This window comes from Macaca mulatta, chromosome 1, assembly GCF_049350105.2.
Source record: "Macaca mulatta isolate MMU2019108-1 chromosome 1, T2T-MMU8v2.0, whole genome shotgun sequence".
Classification (NCBI taxonomy): Eukaryota; Metazoa; Chordata; class Mammalia; order Primates; family Cercopithecidae; genus Macaca; species Macaca mulatta.
In genome coordinates this window covers 196,724,320-196,742,803 of record NC_133406.1, presented here as the reverse complement: position 1 = coordinate 196,742,803, position 18,484 = coordinate 196,724,320, and the positions used below count along the sequence as shown (strand labels likewise).

Below are 18,484 nucleotides of genomic sequence, written 5' to 3'. Positions count from 1 at the left end.
CCAGACCCCGTGCCAGATGCTGTAAAATGCACAGCATCTCTAATCCTTACAGCTATCTGGGAAGTAGGTCTTATCAGCCCTGTTGTATGCACAAGGAACTTGAGGTGTAAAGAGAGGACACAATGTGCCCCGGGTCACAGAGATGTGGAGCTGGAATTGAGCCTCTGTTTTTCACACTCCAAAGCCTCTGCAGTGGTACACAGATGTTCTGTGTATGTGCCTGTGTACGTGTTTCTGAGAAGAGGAGTTACAGCTTTTTTTTTAGGAAACAGGCTGAGGTTTTGTTGGTACTTGATGTTTTTGTGGCTGGGGAAACACGAAAATGCCAAAACCATATCTTAGTCTTACTGTTTCTCCTTTCCCTGAAATCTCTGAGGAAACTACACCAGGACAGTGGCAGATGAGAAAGAATAAAAGGAGCGCTGGACTGGTGCTGTGTTGGGCTCCCAGTTCTCCAGTGCAGGGCTCCCTGGGGTTTGTGACCTAAAACAGGGCTCCTTCCCCCAGGGTCCCAATATGACTCTCAGCCGCTGCTGGCGGAGTTAGAACCTAGGGCAGTAAGACCTCAGCGCAGTGAGCCACGAAGGGCAGAGGCAGAGGTGGCCTGCTCCAAGGAGGAGACCTGCCCAGCTCACTCACTGCCACGCAGAGGCAGCAAGTCAGGAAGGGCTGCCTATGTAGGAGAGAATTTTCATCTCACACCAGTAATCATGACACACTCAGTATCCTCACATCTAAGCAGTCACATCAGGCATTTCTCCTCCCAGGAAAGAGTAAAGATGAGAGGAGAGGTGGCAGCTTTCCCCTCCCCATCAGATCGCCAAGGGGATTGAGTTAATCACATTTACTACCGTTTGAGATAGTGGTTTAAATCCAGGACTTACAGCATGTGGAACAGACCAAGAGGGATTGTTTCAGAGAGGGCATCTCATGTGCAGAAAACCAGGTTGTGAAGTCAAACGCAGTGCAGATTCTCGCCAGCTGTGCGTGTACCCTAACAAGTCCCCTCACCTCTCTGGGCCTCAGTACCCTCTGAAAAATGGGGGACTGGGCACCAGAGAGACTCCTGAGAGCTCCCTTAGTGCTCTTAGAGGAGAGAGGGGAGGTCTCCTTTATCTTTGACCCCTAACCCCTCAGACTTCCAGAGGTGGGAACTGCAGCGATGATATAAATGGTGTGGCGGAAAGAATGCCGTTTTGGAGTCAGGACACTCGGGTTTCAATCCACTTGCAGCCACCTGCAGGCTGCTTGACCTTGAACATGTTTCATCTTGGGGCCTGTACCTGTGAAGTGGGTGAAAGTTAAAGAGATAATAAAGTAACCCTTGTAAAGCCAGCCTGGAGCCTCCTCAGACACGCCCCCAGCTGTGCCCAATCCTGGTTCCCCCTGCTCCTCCCGAGCAGCCCCTGTGCTTTCTCCCTCCTCTTCAGGTGTGTGCGGGGCAGGCACGGGCAGGAACCCCAGGTGGGAAGCTGTTGGGGCCTGCTGGGCCTGGAGAAGGGACAGGGGCTGTGCGGTGCTTGGCACAGGCTGGCACCTGCCGTTCCTGTCGGTCCACATCTGGCCCACCCAAGAGGGGCTTCCCCTCAGCTATGCCTAAGGTCTTGACTATTTCTCCACCCTTCCCTTTCCTACTGTCTCCCACCATCCCTCCTTTTACGTCCCTTACACACACCCCACTTCTGGAGACAGGAACAGGAAAAACTGGGGTCGGCTTGCTCAGCCTGCCGGGCTGAAACCGAAGTTTGCCACCAGGGCCCATCTTTTGAACTGGCCTTTGGAAGACAGTTTGCCAGAGAAAGAGATGTTGCCACAGAGGTGGGAGCCATGAGGAGGGAGTGGCTGGAACAAAGACAGTCCACCAAAGGAGCAGCAGCAGAAGAGGCTGAAGAGCTGCTGGTCACTGGGGGCCCTGGGTGGAGATCAGATCTCCTTTAGTAACCATCACTGATGCCTCTTTGTTGCCTGTGCTGGGCCAGGCCCTGGGCTACAGAGGTGAATCAGATGTGAGCCCCTGCCCTGTGGGGCTAGTGTGCACTCAGCCTGGATTGGCTCATTTAATTCTTGCAATAGTTTGTAAGCTAAATAGTCATGGTGTCCCTCGTTTATCCATAAGGAAATGGTACATTCCTTGCCCAGGATCTGCACATGGTGAGTGAGCAGAGCTGAAGTTAAATCCTAGGACCAAGGATCTGAACTCCATATTTTACCACCTCTTGAAGGTTAGATGTCAGTTCTGCCTTGGGGTGGAGGGGGTCAGGAAAGACATAAAGCAGAAGCAGCTGCTGAGTCTTAGAAAATAGATGGGTCATGTGGATAGAGGTGGGAAGGACATTAGAGACAAGGAGCAGCATCAGCAAAAGTGTAGGGCATGAATTAGCAAGTGGGGACTTCAGATGGACAGAGACTGAAACAAGAGACAGATGGGTTACTGGCTAAAAGGCTCAGCTCTTCTGTAGGCAGTGGTGATGTGATCTGATTTGTACATGGAAAATCATTCTGGCAGAGAGAAAGTGGTTTGAGAGGCCAGGCGCAGTGGCTCACGCCTGTAATCCCAACACTTTGGGAGGCTGAGGTGGGCAGATCACCTAAGGTCAGGAGTTCAAGACCAGCCTGGCCAACATGGTGAAACCCCGTCTCTACTAAAAATACAAAAATTAGCTGGGCATGGTGGCATGCACCTGTAATCCCAGCTACTCAGGAGACTGAGGCAGGAGAATTGCTTGAACCCGGGAGATGGAGGTTGCAGTGAGCCGAGATCATGCCACTGCACTCCAGCCTGGGCAGCAGAGCGAGACTGTCTCAAAAAAAAAAAAAAAAAAAAGAAAGTGGTTTGGGAGGCAGAGGCAGCCCATCGTAGGCACTCATTAATGCTCATTGAATAAGTGAATAGAATTTTACGATCGTGTTGCATACCATTTATGTTTCAGTTTTGTTTCAGTTGCTCTACTGGGCTTTGGGGTGTTTAGCAGTCAAAAAGACAGACAATGTAAATGGCCAGTCATTAGGATAGTCCAGATGAAAGATGATAAGACCTGTCCTGGAAGTGGTGGCAGTGGGTTTGGGATCAAGGGACGGATATGTAGGGTTCTAAGTAGACAGACTCAAAAGAACTTGATGACCAGCAGCACAAGATAAGATGGACTGGAAAGGTGTAGGAGAATCTCAAGTCAATTCCCAGGTTGCTGGTTTGGAAGACTGGAGGGACAGTAGAGGATAGGGAACAAGGAGAAGGAAGAGGTCTGGGGAAACTAGAAACAATTTAGACATCCAACAACAGTGTTGGTTACATACATTATGGTACATCTATAAGACAAAATTCCTTTTTTTTTTAGACAGGGACTTTCTCTTTCGCCCAGACTAGAGTACAGTGGCTCAATCACGGCTCACTGCAGCCTAGAATTCCTGAACTCAAGCGATCCTCCCACCTCAGCCTCCCAGGTGGCTGGGACCACAGCCGCATGCCCAGCTAATTATTCTATTTCTTGTAAAGACACTGTCTCACTACATTGCCCAGGTTGGTATTGAATTCCTGGGCTCAAGTAATCCTCCCACTTCAGCCTGCCAAAGTGCCGGGATTACAGGCATGAGCCAGCCACCTCACCTGGCCCAAAATTCTTAGAAGATACCATTTCGATAACTATGACATTCTTTTACATAAATGTATCATTTAATGAAACCTCTGTTGTAAACTTTTGGATTTTTTTCTGTTTTTTCACTTTTGTAAGTAATACTGTAATAAAGAGCTTTTTACAAAGGTCTTCATTTTGATTATTTTTAGAAGGAAAATTTTGAGGTCATAAGATACAGACAGCTTTGAGGCCTTTGACACACAGATTGTGTTTTAGAAAGGCTGTGCCAGATTTATTCCTGTAACAGTCCAGAATTTTCCCTCAGCAGACTACCACCAGCACCAAGATATAGATACACAAATATACACATACACAGATTTTAGTGGTTAAAAAAAAATTGTTATTTTAATGTGCATTTCTTTGTCATTAGTGAGTTAAAGTTTTCCATGCTTTATTAACCTTTTGTTTGTGTGCTTTACCCATTTTTATGGGGCCTCATTGATTCTTCATGAGGTTTTAAAATATGCATTTCTTACTATTTGTGACAAAATGTTTACCACTTTTTTGCTTCCCTCTCTATACTATCTTGCTTTTTTTTTTTTTTTTTGAAACAGAGTCTCACTCTGTCATTCACACTGGAGTACAGTGGTGCCATCTCAGCCCACTGCAACCTCCGTCCCCACGTTCAAGCGATCCTCCCACCTCAGCCTCCCCAAGTAGCTGAGACTACAGGCGCACACCACCACACCTAGCTAATTTTTGTGTTTTTTGGTGGAGACAGGGTTTCATGGTGTTGGCAGGCTGGTCTCGAACGCCTGACCTCAAGTGATCTGCGCCCGGCCTCCCAAAGTGCTAGAATTACAGGCTTGAGCCACCGCACCAACCTTATTTTGCATATATTTTTGATGTGCCAAAGCACTTAAAAATGTTTTATAAAGTCAAAATATGTCTTTTTCTTTATTTCTTCCATTGCATTAATGTATAGATAATTCAGTGATAAAATATACATCCAAATTTTTTTCTTTCTCTTTTTTTTTTAGACAGGGTCTTACTCTGTCACCCAGGCTGGAGTGTGCAGTGCTGCAATGATGATTCCCTGCCACTGCCGCCTCCAGGGCTCCAGCGTCCTCCCACCTCAGCCTCTGACGGTGTGGGACTACAGGCACACGCCACCATGCTCTGCTCATTTTTGTATTTTCTATAGAGACAGGGTTTCTCCATGTTGCCCAAGCTGTTCTTGAACTCCTGGGCTCAAGCAATCTGCCTGCCTCAGCTTCCCAAAGGGCTAGGATTACAGGCATGAGCCACCACGCCCAGCCGAAATTTCACTTTTTTTGCTTTTTAAACATTTACTTATTTTGTATATGGTGTGAGGAGAGAAAGTAAATGGATCTTCTTCCCAAATGGGAAATTTTCCAATCTCATTTGTTTCCGTAACCTATACCTGTGTTGACCTGCCTCTAGGCGATCCTGTTTCACTGTTCCTGGTTTTGAATCACACATATCTATTGTTGTAATAAGTGCAAACCCATAATATACTGTAATACCTAATTTTTAATTTGAGGGTGTTATGTTTACCTGATAAATCTTTTGGATGGGTTTTTAGAATCCATTTGATAGATCTCAAAACGTCCTACTGAGATTTTTTTTCTTCGAATTATGTTAAACCTGTACATTAATCTGGGAGGAGCTGCCACTGGAGCCTTCCTATCCAGGAATATGATTTTGTCTTTCCCATTTTTTAAGTCATCTTTTTATATCAGTAAAGAATTATAGTTTTCCTCCTATAGTTGTCACATACTTCTTATGTTTATTGCTCAATAGTTGACTTTTTTGTTACGATTGCAAATAAGATCTTTTTGTTATATCTGATGACTGTTTCCTATTGCTACAGTAAATTATTTTATCCATTCTAAGTTTAGTTGATTCTTTTAGGCTTTCTTTCTCTCTTTCCTTCTCTTTTTTTTTTTTTTTTTTTTTGGACAGAATCTGGCTCTGTCGTCCAGGCTAGAGCGCAATGGTACAATGTCGGCTCACTGCAACTTCCGCCTCCTGGGTTCAAGCAATTCTCCTGCCTTAGCCTCCCAAGTAGCTGAGATTACAGGCACCTGACACCGCGCCTGGCTAATTTTTTGTATTTTTAGTAGAGATGGGCTTTTGCCATGTTGGCCAGGCTGATCTTGAACTCCTGACCTTAGGTGATCCACCCGCCTTGGCCTCCCAAAGTGCTGGGATTACACGTGTGAGCCACTGCCCTCGACTGATTCTTCTAGGTTTTCTATGCAAATAACAGTTTGGTTGGAGCCTGTGGTTTGGCAGTGCCTCCAGCCTGCAGGGTTGGTTTGTGACTTCTCCAGTGGTGCTCAGGAGCCCAGTTGTGAAGGGAGAAAAAGAGGATGTATGGGTTGATCCCAAGTTCGGGATTTCCCTAGACTAGGGCAATAGAAGGACAAGGGGCAGAGGACTACAGCAGCTCGCAAGAGTTATACTTCAGGGTCCAGACAAGGAGGGTGGACGCACTAAACAGTAAGTCAGGGCTGGGGAGCTAAAGGCCTCTGTGTCGTGGAGAGGGAGGAAGAGAGAGACTTGGAAGGAGGGGAAGCTGTGCCCCAGAATGGACACTGGGATGTCGGATTTCAGAGGTGATGCCTTTCTAGTACAGTGCAGAGATCCTCAGGTAAGAATGATCCCATTTTATGGTTAAAGAAACAGGCTTGGAGAGCTTGTTGCCCAGTCACCCGACTCTAGTCAGCAGCAGTGTTGGTCTGCTGTGCTCTGCTTGCTCACGCTCTGTCTCCATTTTTCAGGTCCACTCTAGAACAGTCGATGGAGAGAGCCAGGAGAGACAGCAGCAAGGGAAGTGGGAGCACAGGAGGGCAGACAGGAGAGAGGGCAGGCTCCTCCCAGTCCCTCAGCTGCTGCAGATAGGGAGTCAGGGCAGCTGCGCTGCTGGGTCTTCTCATTGGCCCAGGAGCCCCCTCAGGCCACAGCAGCACACCCACAGCATCCCACGTCCTGTGCCTGCCCCACAAGCCCCTTCGTATCCTCCTCTGTTACACACTGGAGCACCACCACACACTCTCTTCACCATCATTCCCCTTGTCCCTGTCACACACCCCATTTCCCCCAACACAGATGGGCTCCCTACACCACAGGCCCTGGGTTCCCCGTTAAACGCCTTGTGCTCCCGCCTCACTGTCCCTACTTGGGGGTCCCTGCCACTCCCCTAGGCTCATCCCTAGCTGTGTGCCTCGTTCAGGCCCGCTTTTGCTGTGTCCACAGAGTGCGTCGGATGGCTTCTGGAAATCTGTGGCCACTCGAGTGCCCAAGGAGCCCCCTGAGATTCGAATCCTCAACCCATATTTCATCCAGGAGGCTGCCTTCACCCTCATTGGCCTGCCCTTCAACAATGGCCTCATGGGCCGGGGGGTGAGATATCTGGGCCCCGGGAGAGGGAGGAAGAGAGCTGGGTCAGAAGTGCCTTGGAAGGAAGGGTGGGTGGTGGGTGGGGCAGTGCTTCTGCAAAATAGCTTTCTGGGGAAGAGGGCTCAGTCCTTGGGCGTGGAAGCTAGCTCTAGGGAGCCTGGCTGAAGTCTCAGCTGTCCCAGCCCTCCAGCTGAACTCTGCACGCCTTCTCTCCCCCCTGCCCCCATCTTCCAGAACATCCCTACCCTTGGCAGTGTGGCAGTGACCATGGCACTACACGGCTGTGACGAGGTGGCAGTTGCAGGATTTGGCTATGACATGAGCACACCCAACGCACCCCTGCACTACTATGAGACCGTTCGCATGGCAGCCATCAAAGAGGTTCGGGGCTGGGTGTGGGGGCAATCCCTGGGTGGGGAAGAGGGGGAGGTGCATAAATGAGTAGTAAAGGGAGGAGCCAGTGGCTGGTCTGGCTGCCCAGAACTCCCCAGAAGGTCCTGACACCAAGGATCCTATGTGCCCTTTCCACAGCCTCCCACTGAACCCAGGGCCTTCTCCCTGCACTTTCCTTCCAGGGGACTCTCCCTGCCCTGGTCCTGTACCTCCCTCCCCCTTGCTGCATTCCCCGGCCAGCAACACTAGTCTAGCACCAGCTCAGCCATCCTCTCTACTGCAGTTCCTGCCTTCCCCCAGAGGACGCCATTGCCCTTCAAAAAACCCACAACTAAACACTGCCTCTGGGTCTCAGGACTTCTCCATATCTCTTCCACCCTTCCCCACAGCTAAGCACTAAAGCTCTTCATACCCAGAATTGCTTCCCAAGCATCTGTATATAGGGGACATTACAGGTCTCCAGCCTGTCAGCCAGCCTCTTCTGGCATTTCTCCCTCCCTAGCCAAGACCCCATGTGAAAAATCTGAACTCTCTTGCCACACTTCCACTTTGGCCACCAGCGTTCCACTGATCCCAGCCTGAAACCTGGAAATCTTGGGCCGGCACTTCAACAGCTTCTCTGCTGCTACATCTGGGTGATGGGAGGTTGTTGGAGGGAATCTCCCATCTGTGCAGATTCCTATTTCTGTAAGTCTGGGGGCTCTGGTCTCAGCCCTCATTCCTGCTTATCAGTCTTCTTACCTATCCTTCTCCATCATCCCCCTCCACTATTCCAGAGCCTTCCATGCCCCAAAAGCTCCTCCCTCCTCCAGTGAAGAAACTGAAGCCACAGAGGGGACTCTGCACTGCACTCCCATTTGTCCCTTCAGCCCTCGCAGCCTGGCTCCCCTCACACCTGACCCAGCTCCCACCAAGGTTACCACCTCAAGGTGGGCAATTCCAGTGGACACATCATCATCTTTCCTGATCTCTCAGAAACACTTTTTGTGTCAGCCACTCCTTCCTCTTTGAACTTCTGAGTCAGTAATTTCCAATGTTCCTCTTATTTCACTCACCATTCTCGCACATTCTCTTTCTCAGCATCATCGATTCTGATCTACGCCTTAAAATTCATCATGGCTGGGCACAGTGGCTCATGCCCATAATCCCAGAACTTTGGGAGGCCAAGACAGGGGTATTGCTTGAGCCCAGGAGTTTCAGAGCAGCCTGGGCAACATGGTGAAACCCCACCTCTACTAAAAATAGGAAAAATTGGGTGGGCACGGTGGCACACGCCGGTAATACCAGCACTTTGGGAGGCCAAGGTGGGTGGATCACCCGAGGTCAGGAGTTCAAGACAAGCCTGGCCAATATGGGGAAACCCTGTCTCTACTAAAAATACAAAAATTAGCCGGGCATGGTGGTGGGCGCCTGTAATCCCATCAACTCAGGAGGCTGAGGCAGAAGAATCGCTTGAACCCAGGAGGCCGAGGTTACAGTGAGCTGAGATCACACCACTGCACTCCAGCCTGGGCAACAAAATGAGACTCCGTCTTGAGAAAGAAAAATAGGAGGCAGGGCACGGTGGCTCATGCCTGTAATCCCAGCACTTTGAGAGGCCGAGGCAGGTGGATCACCTAAGGTCAGGAGTTTGAGACCAGCCTGGCCAATATGGTGAAGCTCCATCTGTACTAAAAATACAAAAATTAGCCAGACGTGGTGGCGGACAACTGTATTCCCAGCTACTTGGGAGACTGAGACAGGAGAATTGCTTGAACTTGGGAGGCGGAGGTTGCAGTGAGCCGAGATCGTACCACTGCACTCCAGCCTGGGCGACAGAGCAAGACTGTCTTAAAAAAATAAAAATAAAAAAAGTTCGGGCGCAGTGGCTCACGCCTGTAATCCCAGCACTTTGGGAGGCCGAGGTGGGCAAATCACGAGGTCAAAGATGGAGACCATCCTGGCTAACGCGGTGAAACTCCATCTCTACTAAAAATACAAAAAGTTAGCCAGGTGTGGTGGTGGGCGCCTGTAATCCCAGCTGAGGCAGGAGAATGGCCTGAACCCAGGAGGCGGAGCTTGCAGTGAGCCGAGATTGCGCCACTGCACTCTAGCCTGGTGACAGAGCGTGACTCTGTCTCAAAAAAAAAAAAAAAAAAAAAAAGAGGCCGGGCGCGGTGGCCCAAGCCTGTAATCCCAGCACTTTGGGAGGCCGAGATGGGCAGATCACGAGGTCAGGAGATCGAGACCATCCTGGCTAACACGGTGAAACCCCGTCTTTACTAAAAATACAAGAAAATTAGCCGGGCGAGGTGGCGGGCGCCTGTAGTCCCAGCTACTCAGGAGGCTGAGGCAGGAGAATGGCGTGAACCCGGGGGGCGGAGCTTGCAGTGAGCCGAGATCGCGCCACTGCACTCCAGCCTGGGTCACAGAGCAAGACTCCGTCTCAAAAAAAAAAAGAAAGAAAGAAAGAAAGGAAAAGTTGTCTGGGAGTGCTGGTGTGCGCATGTAGTCCCTGCTACTTGGGAGACTGAGGTGGGATGATCACTTAAGCCCAGGAAGTCGAAGCTGCAGTGAGCCATGATTGCGCCACTGCACTCCAGTCTGGGTGACAGACCCTGTCTCAAAAAAAAAAAAAAAAAAAAAACAAAACACTAGCCAAGACTCCATCTCAGACAGCCTTCTCTTCTCACTCTGCACATTCTCTGGGAGATTTACATCCCTGTCCATGTCTTCAGGTACCATCTATATTGTATCAGACTTTTTTGGTTCTTAGCCCCTTCAGACTGCTATAACAGAATACCATAGTCTGGGTGGCTTTTAAACAACAGACATTCATTTCCCACAGTCCTGGAGGCTGGGAAGTGCAAGATGAAGGTGCGGGAAGATTCAGTATCTGGTCAGGACCCACCAGAGAGGTGGTTCATAGACAGCTGTCTTCTCGCTTTCCTTGCATGATGGAAGAGGCAAGGCAGCTCTCCTGAGTCTCTCTCTTTTCTTTTTGAGACAGGGTTTCACTCTGTTGCCCAAGCTGGAGTGCAGTGGTGTGATCATAGCTCACTGCAGCCACAAGCCCCTGGGCTCAAGTGATCCTCCCACCTCAGCCCCCTTAGTAGCAGACTGCAGGTGTGTGCCATCACACCTGGCTAATTTTTTTTTATTTTTTATAGAGATGAGGTCTTGCTATGTTGCCCAAGCTGGTCTTGAACTCCTGGCCTCAAGCAATCCTCCTGCCTTGGCCTCTCAAAGTGCTGGGATTACAGGCATGAGTCACTGCGCCTGGCCCTGAGTCTTATAAGGGCACTAATCCCATTCATGAGAACTCTGCCCTCATGACCTGATCACCTCCCCAAAGGCCCCCACCTCCAAATTCCATTACATTGGGGGTTAGGTTTCAGAATATGAATTCGTGGGGAGGATATAAACATTCACTCTACAGCAGGTTTAGTCCAACTACCTCAAGTGATTGGGAGTTATTTCCAGGATATACAAGGCACTTGGAAATCTCATAGGAAGCTAGAAACAGCCTTCCACCTGGGCCTCCTGCTGTCTGGGATATGGTTCAGGAGCGAGAAGCTCATTCTGGGTCTGGGACGTTCTAGAACTGCCTCACCATCACCATGGCCCCAAAAGTCTTCCATCCCTGCCATGCCTCACGTGCCTTCTTGCTGCTTTGTCCCCACCCACTTCAGATTGCACTCACAGCTTTTATCAGCCTCCTGGCTTCTATGTTTACTTATATCTTTGGTCTTTTACAAATGCCTTTTATGTAAACGTTATGTAAAGTTGTATGCAGAGGGTGAGAGCCATAGACATGGGCAATGGCCAAATCGTAATGGGCTTTCTATGCCATGGAAGGAGTTTGCACTTTTTTTAGAAGGCGGTAGGGAGCCATGGGTGAGTCTGAGGCCTTACATTAGCATGTAGTGGATCACTGTGGCTGCAGAATGACGGAGAGGGGGCAAGGCAGGACAGAACCTAGTTGGGAGTTGCTGCACTTTGGGCAAGAGATGGTGACTCCTGAACCAGATCTTTGGCTGAGACAATAAGGAGAGAGGTGATGAGAGAGGCGATGATCCAGATCTTTGGCTAAGGCGATTAGTCAGAGGCCGGAGGTCCAGGCTGGAAGTATAAGGCGATGAGACAGAGGCAAGAAATAGGATTTTAACTCAGTAGGACCTAGGGATTGCCTTGGTGTAGGAATGAGGTAAGACACTGCCTTCCCTGCAGCCCTCTCTGATGGAATCTTTTCATTTGCTTCCACCTGCCATATCTCTGTTGTCCCTCCATTACATGTAAAACCTCACTGGCTGTGAGGCTCCCAGCATCTGTTGCACCACACTCCATGCAGAGTGCTTAAGAGTGTAGCTTCGGCCGGGCGTGGTGGCTCACGCCTGTAATCCCAGCACTTTGGGAGGCCTAGGCGGGTGGATCATGAGATCAGGGGATTGAGACCATCCTGGCTAATGCGGTGAAACCTTGTCTCTACTAAAAATACAAAAAAGAGTGTAGCTTCTTGGGTGGGTGCAGTAGCTCATGACTGTAATCCCAGCACTTTGGGAAGCTGAGGCGGGTGGATCACCTGAGGTCAGGAGTTCAAGACCAGCCTGGCTAACATGGCGAAACCGCGTCTCTGCTAAAAATACACAAATTAGCCAGGCGTGTGGTGCATGCCTGTAATCCCAGCTACTCCAGAGGCTGAAGCAGGAGAATTGCTTGAGCCCAGGAAGGCTCAAGTGGAGGTTACAGTGAGCCAAGATTGCTCCACTGCAGTCTAGCATGGGTGACAGAACAAGACTGTGTCTCAAAAAAAAAAAAAAAAAAAAGAAAGAAAAAGAAAAAGAGTATAGCTTCTCAAATCAAAAAAGATGACTTCAGGACCGTGGTTCAGGTGCTGACGTTAGATCTTCATTTCCTTATCTATGAAAGGGATGATAACAGCACCTACCTCCTAGGGTTTGGAAAGGACCGGATGTGATCATGTGTAAAAAAGACCTGGCACATAGTCAGCACTCAGAAATCTTAGCCATTATGATTACTATTTTACCCCTACTTGCCACTGTTATTTACCAATCCCCGGAAGAGGATTCACTGAGAATGTTGGTGCCTGGGTTTAGAATCCCTCTGTTACCTGGGGTGTCTCCCATGGGCCATTCAACACCTTGGCTTCCCCTCGCTTCACCTGCACTTGCCTTGGTCAGCTCACTCTGCAGGCCCAGCAGGTGTGGGATGTGGAGACACATGGACCAAGGATTGAATGCCGGGGATATGGAAGGGATGTCAAGGGAATTCATAAAGGAGACAGAGGAAGTGGGAAGGTGCCACATCGTGGAGGCCAAAGGAGCAGTGTTCCAGGAAGAGCATCTACAATGTGGTGCTGGGAAAGCCAGTAAGAGGAGGGCTGAGAGGTGGCCGTCCGATGTAGCTGTTAGGAGTTACTGCTGACTGTGGTGAGAACCATTTCAAAGGAGTACTGGAGTGGAAGCCAGATTGCAGTAGCGAACAGTGAGTAGATGGCACCTACCATCTGTGGTTAGAGACCACAGATGTTGCTCGTGGTAAGGGATCTCTCAGGACACTTGGAAGAGAAGGGAGGAGAGACTGGGCAGTAGCTAGAGGATGACATGGCTTCATACAGGAATCTGTCACACAGCAGAGAAGTCCAGACTGGAAGTATAGATCTATGAGTTGTGAGCACAGCTGCTGCTTCAGATATGAGGATGAGATTTCCCAGAGAGAGAACAGAGAGTGAGAAGCGCAGCTCATCCTAGCAGGACCCTGGAACATGGATACTTAATGGTTGGGTGAGGAGCCAAAGAAAAAGAGGAGCCAAAGAAAAAGAGCTTCTGGCTGGGTGTGGTGGCTCATGCCTGTAATCCCAGCACTTTGGGAGGCCAACACGGGCGGATCACCTGAGGTCGGGAGTTCAAGACCAGCCTGAACAACATGGAGAAACTCTGTCTCTACTAAAAATACAAAAGTAGCCGAGTATGGTGGCGCACGCCTGTAATCCCAGCTACTCAGGAGGCTGGGGCAGGAGAATCACTTGAACTCAGGAGGCAGAGGTTGCAGTGAGCCAAGATTGCACCATTGCACTCCAGCCTGGGCGACGAGTGAAACTCCATCTCAAAAAAAAAAAAAAAAAAGCTTCTGAGAGTGTGGACTGTGACATGGGATGGGCATCCATACTCAGAATCAAGGGCCCTGGTAAGGCTGGAGACCCCAGGATGACCAGAATCCTCCACCAGCCACGGCCAGTTCAGAGCTCAGGGGAACTCGGAAGTTGTCTGCATAGACAGCAGAATTAGGAAAAGAGCACCAGAGAGGTGGCATTGCCGGATCCGAGAGAGCTACACCCAGGCCTGACTTTCTTGTTTATTTTTTATAATGGAACTTGTCAAGCATATTACAAGTACAGAGGATAATATCATGAATTGCCATGTTCCTGCCCCCCACCTTCCACAGGCATCAACAGGCGGCCAACATTGTTCCACCTCTTCTTTGTCTCATGCTCCTACTCCACCGATTCAAACAAGTCTCAGATACCATGTATCCCTCCAACCATAAATACTTCATTCAGGCTGGGCGCGGTGGCTCAACGCCGGTAATCTCAGCACTTTGGGAGGCTGACGCGGGTGGATCACCTGAGGTCAAGAGTTCGAGACTAGCCTGCCCAACATGGAGAAACCCCGTCTCTACTAAAAATACAAATTAGCCAGTGGTGGCGGGTGCCTGTAATATCGGCTACTTGGGAGGCTGAGGGAAGAGAATTGCTTGAACCTGGGAGGCGGAGGTTTCAGTGAGCCGAGATCACACCACTGCACTCCAGCCTGGGCAACAAGAGTGAAACTCCCATCTCAAAAACAAAAACCAAAACAAAACAAAAAACTTCATTCATTTTCTCTAAAAGATAAGGACTATTTTTTAAATTATTACACCTAAAAACATGAACAGTAATTCCTTAATATCATCAAATATCCAGTCCTCTGCTGACCTTTTAGCCCTCAGTGACTCCTAGTGGGTGCTGTTGACCCTGACCCATCAAATTGGTTACTACTTCTCCAGAGGAGTGATGAGGATGAGGGAGAAGTAAAGAGGCAAACGAGTTTCCACGTCTGCTTGAATCCTGGCCCTGCCATTCCTCCAAGCCTCTGTTTTCCCTGTAAAACCTGATTTCATTCAACAAATATTGAGGCACCTACTCTGTGCCTAACAGTCCCTGCCCTCAAAGAGAGACAGTGAGCCAAATGTTTACATCGTCAAAGAATGGGGATGAGTCACCCAGGGATCCGCAATGAGGAGGGGCAAGTGCAGATGGCAGAGTATGACGACAGGAGCCTTGAAGGGGCTGGAGGGCTTTAGGGAGTCTGGAGGGACAATGGGGTATAAGGAAGACCCTGCCTTTAGAGGCTGTGGACTGTGGAATGTGAGGGAAGAAAGAGTCAGCACTGGAGAGGGAGTCTGGGGGCACTGTCGTTCAGGGCAGCTGGGTTTGTGGTTAGCACAAGAGGTTGAAGGGAATGCTGAGAAGAGGAATACTGGGAATTGGGCTGATGACTGCGGGAATTGGGCTGATGACTGCCTGAGTTTCAGGTGTAAAAGATTTGGAAGGTGGAGAGGGTTGACTGGAACAGAATAAGGGCTAGACAGAGCCATAAGTTATTTTTTAAAAATTCATTTATTTATTATTTTTCAAAAGATGGGGTCTGGATATGTTACCCAGGTGGACGAAGCTCAAATGATCCTCCTGTCTCAGCCTCCCAAGTAGTTGGGATACAGGCACAGGGCACTGCATCCAGGTCACTTCTCAGCACCAGTAAATAGTGGCTGACCAACATGGTGAAACCCCCATCTCTACTAAAAATACAAAATTAGCTGGGCGTGGTGGCACACACCTGTAGTCCCAGCTACTTAGGTGGCTGAGGCAGGAGAATCGCTTGAACCTGGGAGGCAGAGGTTGCAGTGAGCTGAGATCACGCTGCTGCACTCCAGCCTGGGCAACAAGAGTGAAACTCTGTCTCAAAAAAAATAAATAAATAAATAAAAAATAAACAGTTATGGTGAAGCTCAGTGCTGACAAATGCAACAGAGAGGTCACTTGGGGACAAACTCTGATAAGGCTGTTGTCATTCATCCATTCATTCAATCAAGCCTTTTTCATCAAAGTTTTCTGGTGAGAGTCCTGGGGTTAGGAAAGGACCCTATGCTGGGTACAGTCTTCCCCAGAAGCCTCTTCTAGTAATTTTGAAATATGTGACATTATTATTAACTATAATCAAATGTGCTCACCATAAAAAATTAGTAAGTAGGTGAGGTTGGCTTGATTTAATTATTCCACAATGTATACATCTATCAAAACATCACATTCTTCCCCCAAAATATATACAATTATTCTTTCAATTAAAAATTATTTTTAATTATTATTATTATTATTTATTTTTTTGAGACAGAATCTCTCTCTGTTGCCCAGGCTGGAGTGCAGTGGCACGATCTCAGCTGACTGCAATATCTGCTTCCCGGGTTCAAGTGATTCTCCTGCCTCAGCCTCCTGAGCAGCTGGGATTACAGGCACTACCATCACGCCTGGCTAATTTTTGTATTTTTAGTAGAGACGGGGTTTCACCATGTTGGTCAGGCTGGTTTGAACTCCTGACCTCGTGATCCGCCCGTCTCAACCTCCCAAAGTGCTGGGATTACAGGCGTGAGCCACCGCACCCGGCCTATTTTTAATTTTCTAAAAAAGATTCGCCATCTCTCTGCAGGCCCCATGGCTCCTCTGATCTGGGAGGCAGGATTTCATCCGCCACCCCCAGGCCTGGAGAGTAGATTGCATCAGGCCAGCGAATGACTCAGCCACCCCTTGCTATTGGACTTCAGTGACTCACACTGCCTGCCCGCAGGGTGTCTATAACCTAGGTGCTTCCTGACAAGAAGTGGCTTGAAGTCTGTGGGAACAAGGTCCTTCCGCCAGCACTGAGGAGGGAGGTTGGGAAGCCTAACGGTTTTCCTGGGACAAGGAAAGGGGTATGAAGGTTCTTTTTTCCCTGCCTTGGGAAGGGAGGAGGATGAGCTGTGGCACTCCTAGAGCAGGGCCATCATTACCTTGAAGATACAACTGATTACCAGTATCCGCCTTCAGATTTCCACGGTCACAGAGTGTTGGAGAGTGGTGACTGGAAGAGGGCACCGAGCCCCAGAAGGGGCAGTAAAGGTTTGAGCAAAGGCCCAACTGATCACTTCATCTCTGCTTTCAGTCCTGGACGCACAATATCCAGCGAGAGAAAGAGTTTCTGCGGAAGCTGGTGAAAGCTCGCGTCATCACTGATCTAAGCAGTGGCATCTGAGTGGGTCCAGCACACGGCCATAGAGGCCCAGGCACCACCAGGAGCAGCAGCAGCCAGCACCACCTACACAGGGGTCTTCAGACACAGAGAAGGACAGTGCCAAGGGTCCCAGGGGCAGCAAGGCCTTGGAGCAGCCGGAGCTGTGCCTGCTCAGCAGCCAGTCTCAGAGACCAGCACTCAGCCTCATTCAGCATGGGTCCTTGATGCCAGACGGCCAGCAGGCTCCTGGCTGTGCCCAGCAGACCCAGCATGCAGGCAGGGGGACACTGGGCAGCAAGGCTGCTGCCAGAATCACTTCTCCAATCAGTGTTTGGTGTATTATCATTTTGTGAATTTGGGTAGGGGGGAGGGTAGGGATAATTTATTTTTAAATAAGGTTGGAGATCTCAAGTTGGGTCCACTTGCCATGCAGGAAGAGGCCCACTAGAGGGCCCATCAGGCAGTGTTACCAGTTAGCTCCCTGTGGGGCAGGAGTGCCATGACCAGCCTGTACCTTGCTCTGGGGCTACAGGGTGGTGGGCAGGATCTCAAGCCAGCCCCCTCCAGCTCATGACACTGTTTGGCCTTTCTTGGGGAGAAGATGGGGTATTCCCACTCACCAGCCCTAGCTGTCCCATAGGGAAACCCTGGAGCCGTCCCTTTGGAGCCAACAAGACCGCCCCAGGGCTACAGCAGAACTTTAAAGCTCAGGAGGGTGACGCCTGGCTCGGCCTGCTGGGAAGAGCTCCCCTCCACAGCCGCGGCTGATCCGCAGGACTACCGCAGGCCTGGACTCACCAACTTGCCACATGGTCTAGGTTTCAGCAACAAGACTGCCAGGTGGTTGGGTTCTGCCTTTAGCCTGGACCAGAGGGAAGTGAGGCCCAAGGACCTTACCTAAGCTGTGGCAGCTGTCCCAGGCCACCCCCGTGGAAGCAATAAAGCTCTTCCCCGAGCCTGGTCTCTTTTTGCCTTCTCTGACTTTCTGGAAGAAACAGGAACCTAAAGCCTCAGCAACTACGCCAAAACCTCGGGCCCTCTCTTCAGTCCACACAGTCCTGGGCCCCTTTCACTTCTTGTGTCAGTGCAGGACCTACGTAGCCATCCAGAGGCCTCTGGGCATCTCCTGTATCCTCTTTGCTTTGAGACCAGAGGTTTCAGGGCACACTCTTAGAGGAGACAGAGGCACAGGACTGGAGTCCTAGGACATTGCCTTGGGGTTGCCACAGCCCCACCTCTGGAAGGGCAGGTATTCCTGCAAGCACAGGAAAGATGTACTGCTGAGCCCCTGCAGGAAGCAGAGGCCCACAGACCTACCCTACTACCGACACCCGCCCTCTGGGAAGGACATGCCCCACCCCCCATCATTAGCACAGAGGCACACCCTCTCCCTTCAGCTCCCCTCTAGGCATCCTCTGTCATACTTTAGAAAAGATGTCACCTCGCCTTCTTAAGAGTCCTAGAGTCTGATCCCTCTCTTCCCCAGCATCCCCAGGCAGGCCTGAGAATGGACAGACCAGACTGTCGCCTGCACTTGAGGCCATGAAGTGAGCTTCCTATCACACTGCCACTGGCAGGCAGTAGGTGGGTCAGCCGGCCCCTGCACCCCTCTCTCACCCACCCCAATCTAAGAGTCCAGGCAGCCCTGGATTGCCCTCCCACTGGTGAGCCCTAAGGCTGCAGTCCTGGCCATCCCAAGGACCAGCAGCCTCCCACATGCTCCTTCCCACTGTGGCTGGCCTTAGGCAGAAGCAGGGGGTAAGGGAGGCCCTGACTGAGGGACAGGTCAAC

The 18,484-nt window shown here is 50.1% G+C and overlaps 1 protein-coding gene and 1 long non-coding RNA gene across 37 annotated transcripts in view; one reads left to right on the top strand and one right to left on the bottom strand.

The window, feature by feature from the left end:
- Positions 1-17,648, top strand: part of ST3GAL3 (ST3 beta-galactoside alpha-2,3-sialyltransferase 3) — a 232,697-nt gene extending 215,049 nt beyond the window's left edge. For 15 of the 36 annotated variants that reach the window (XM_077960498.1, XM_028834718.2, XM_077960495.1 and 12 more), the window contains 3 exons: positions 6,855-7,001; positions 7,233-7,379; positions 16,625-17,648. In XM_077960498.1, the coding sequence (XP_077816624.1) occupies positions 6,855-7,001; positions 7,233-7,379; positions 16,625-16,714 (384 nt within the window). In that variant the 3' untranslated portion in view covers positions 16,715-17,648. Of the gene's footprint in view, positions 1-1,755; positions 2,829-3,335; positions 3,758-6,379; positions 7,002-7,232; positions 7,380-16,624 lie in introns of those variants that run through there. The other 21 variants (XM_077960538.1, XM_077960567.1, XM_028834731.2 and 18 more) reach the window with 7 other exon arrangements.
- LOC144334009 (uncharacterized) lies at positions 3,616-13,517 on the bottom strand. Its single transcript, XR_013403243.1, has 2 exons — positions 11,974-13,517; positions 3,616-3,901 (listed from the first exon to the last, which is right to left on the bottom strand). It is a non-coding gene; the product is annotated as an uncharacterized LOC144334009 (long non-coding RNA).
- Positions 17,649-18,484: the final 836 nt, after the last annotated feature.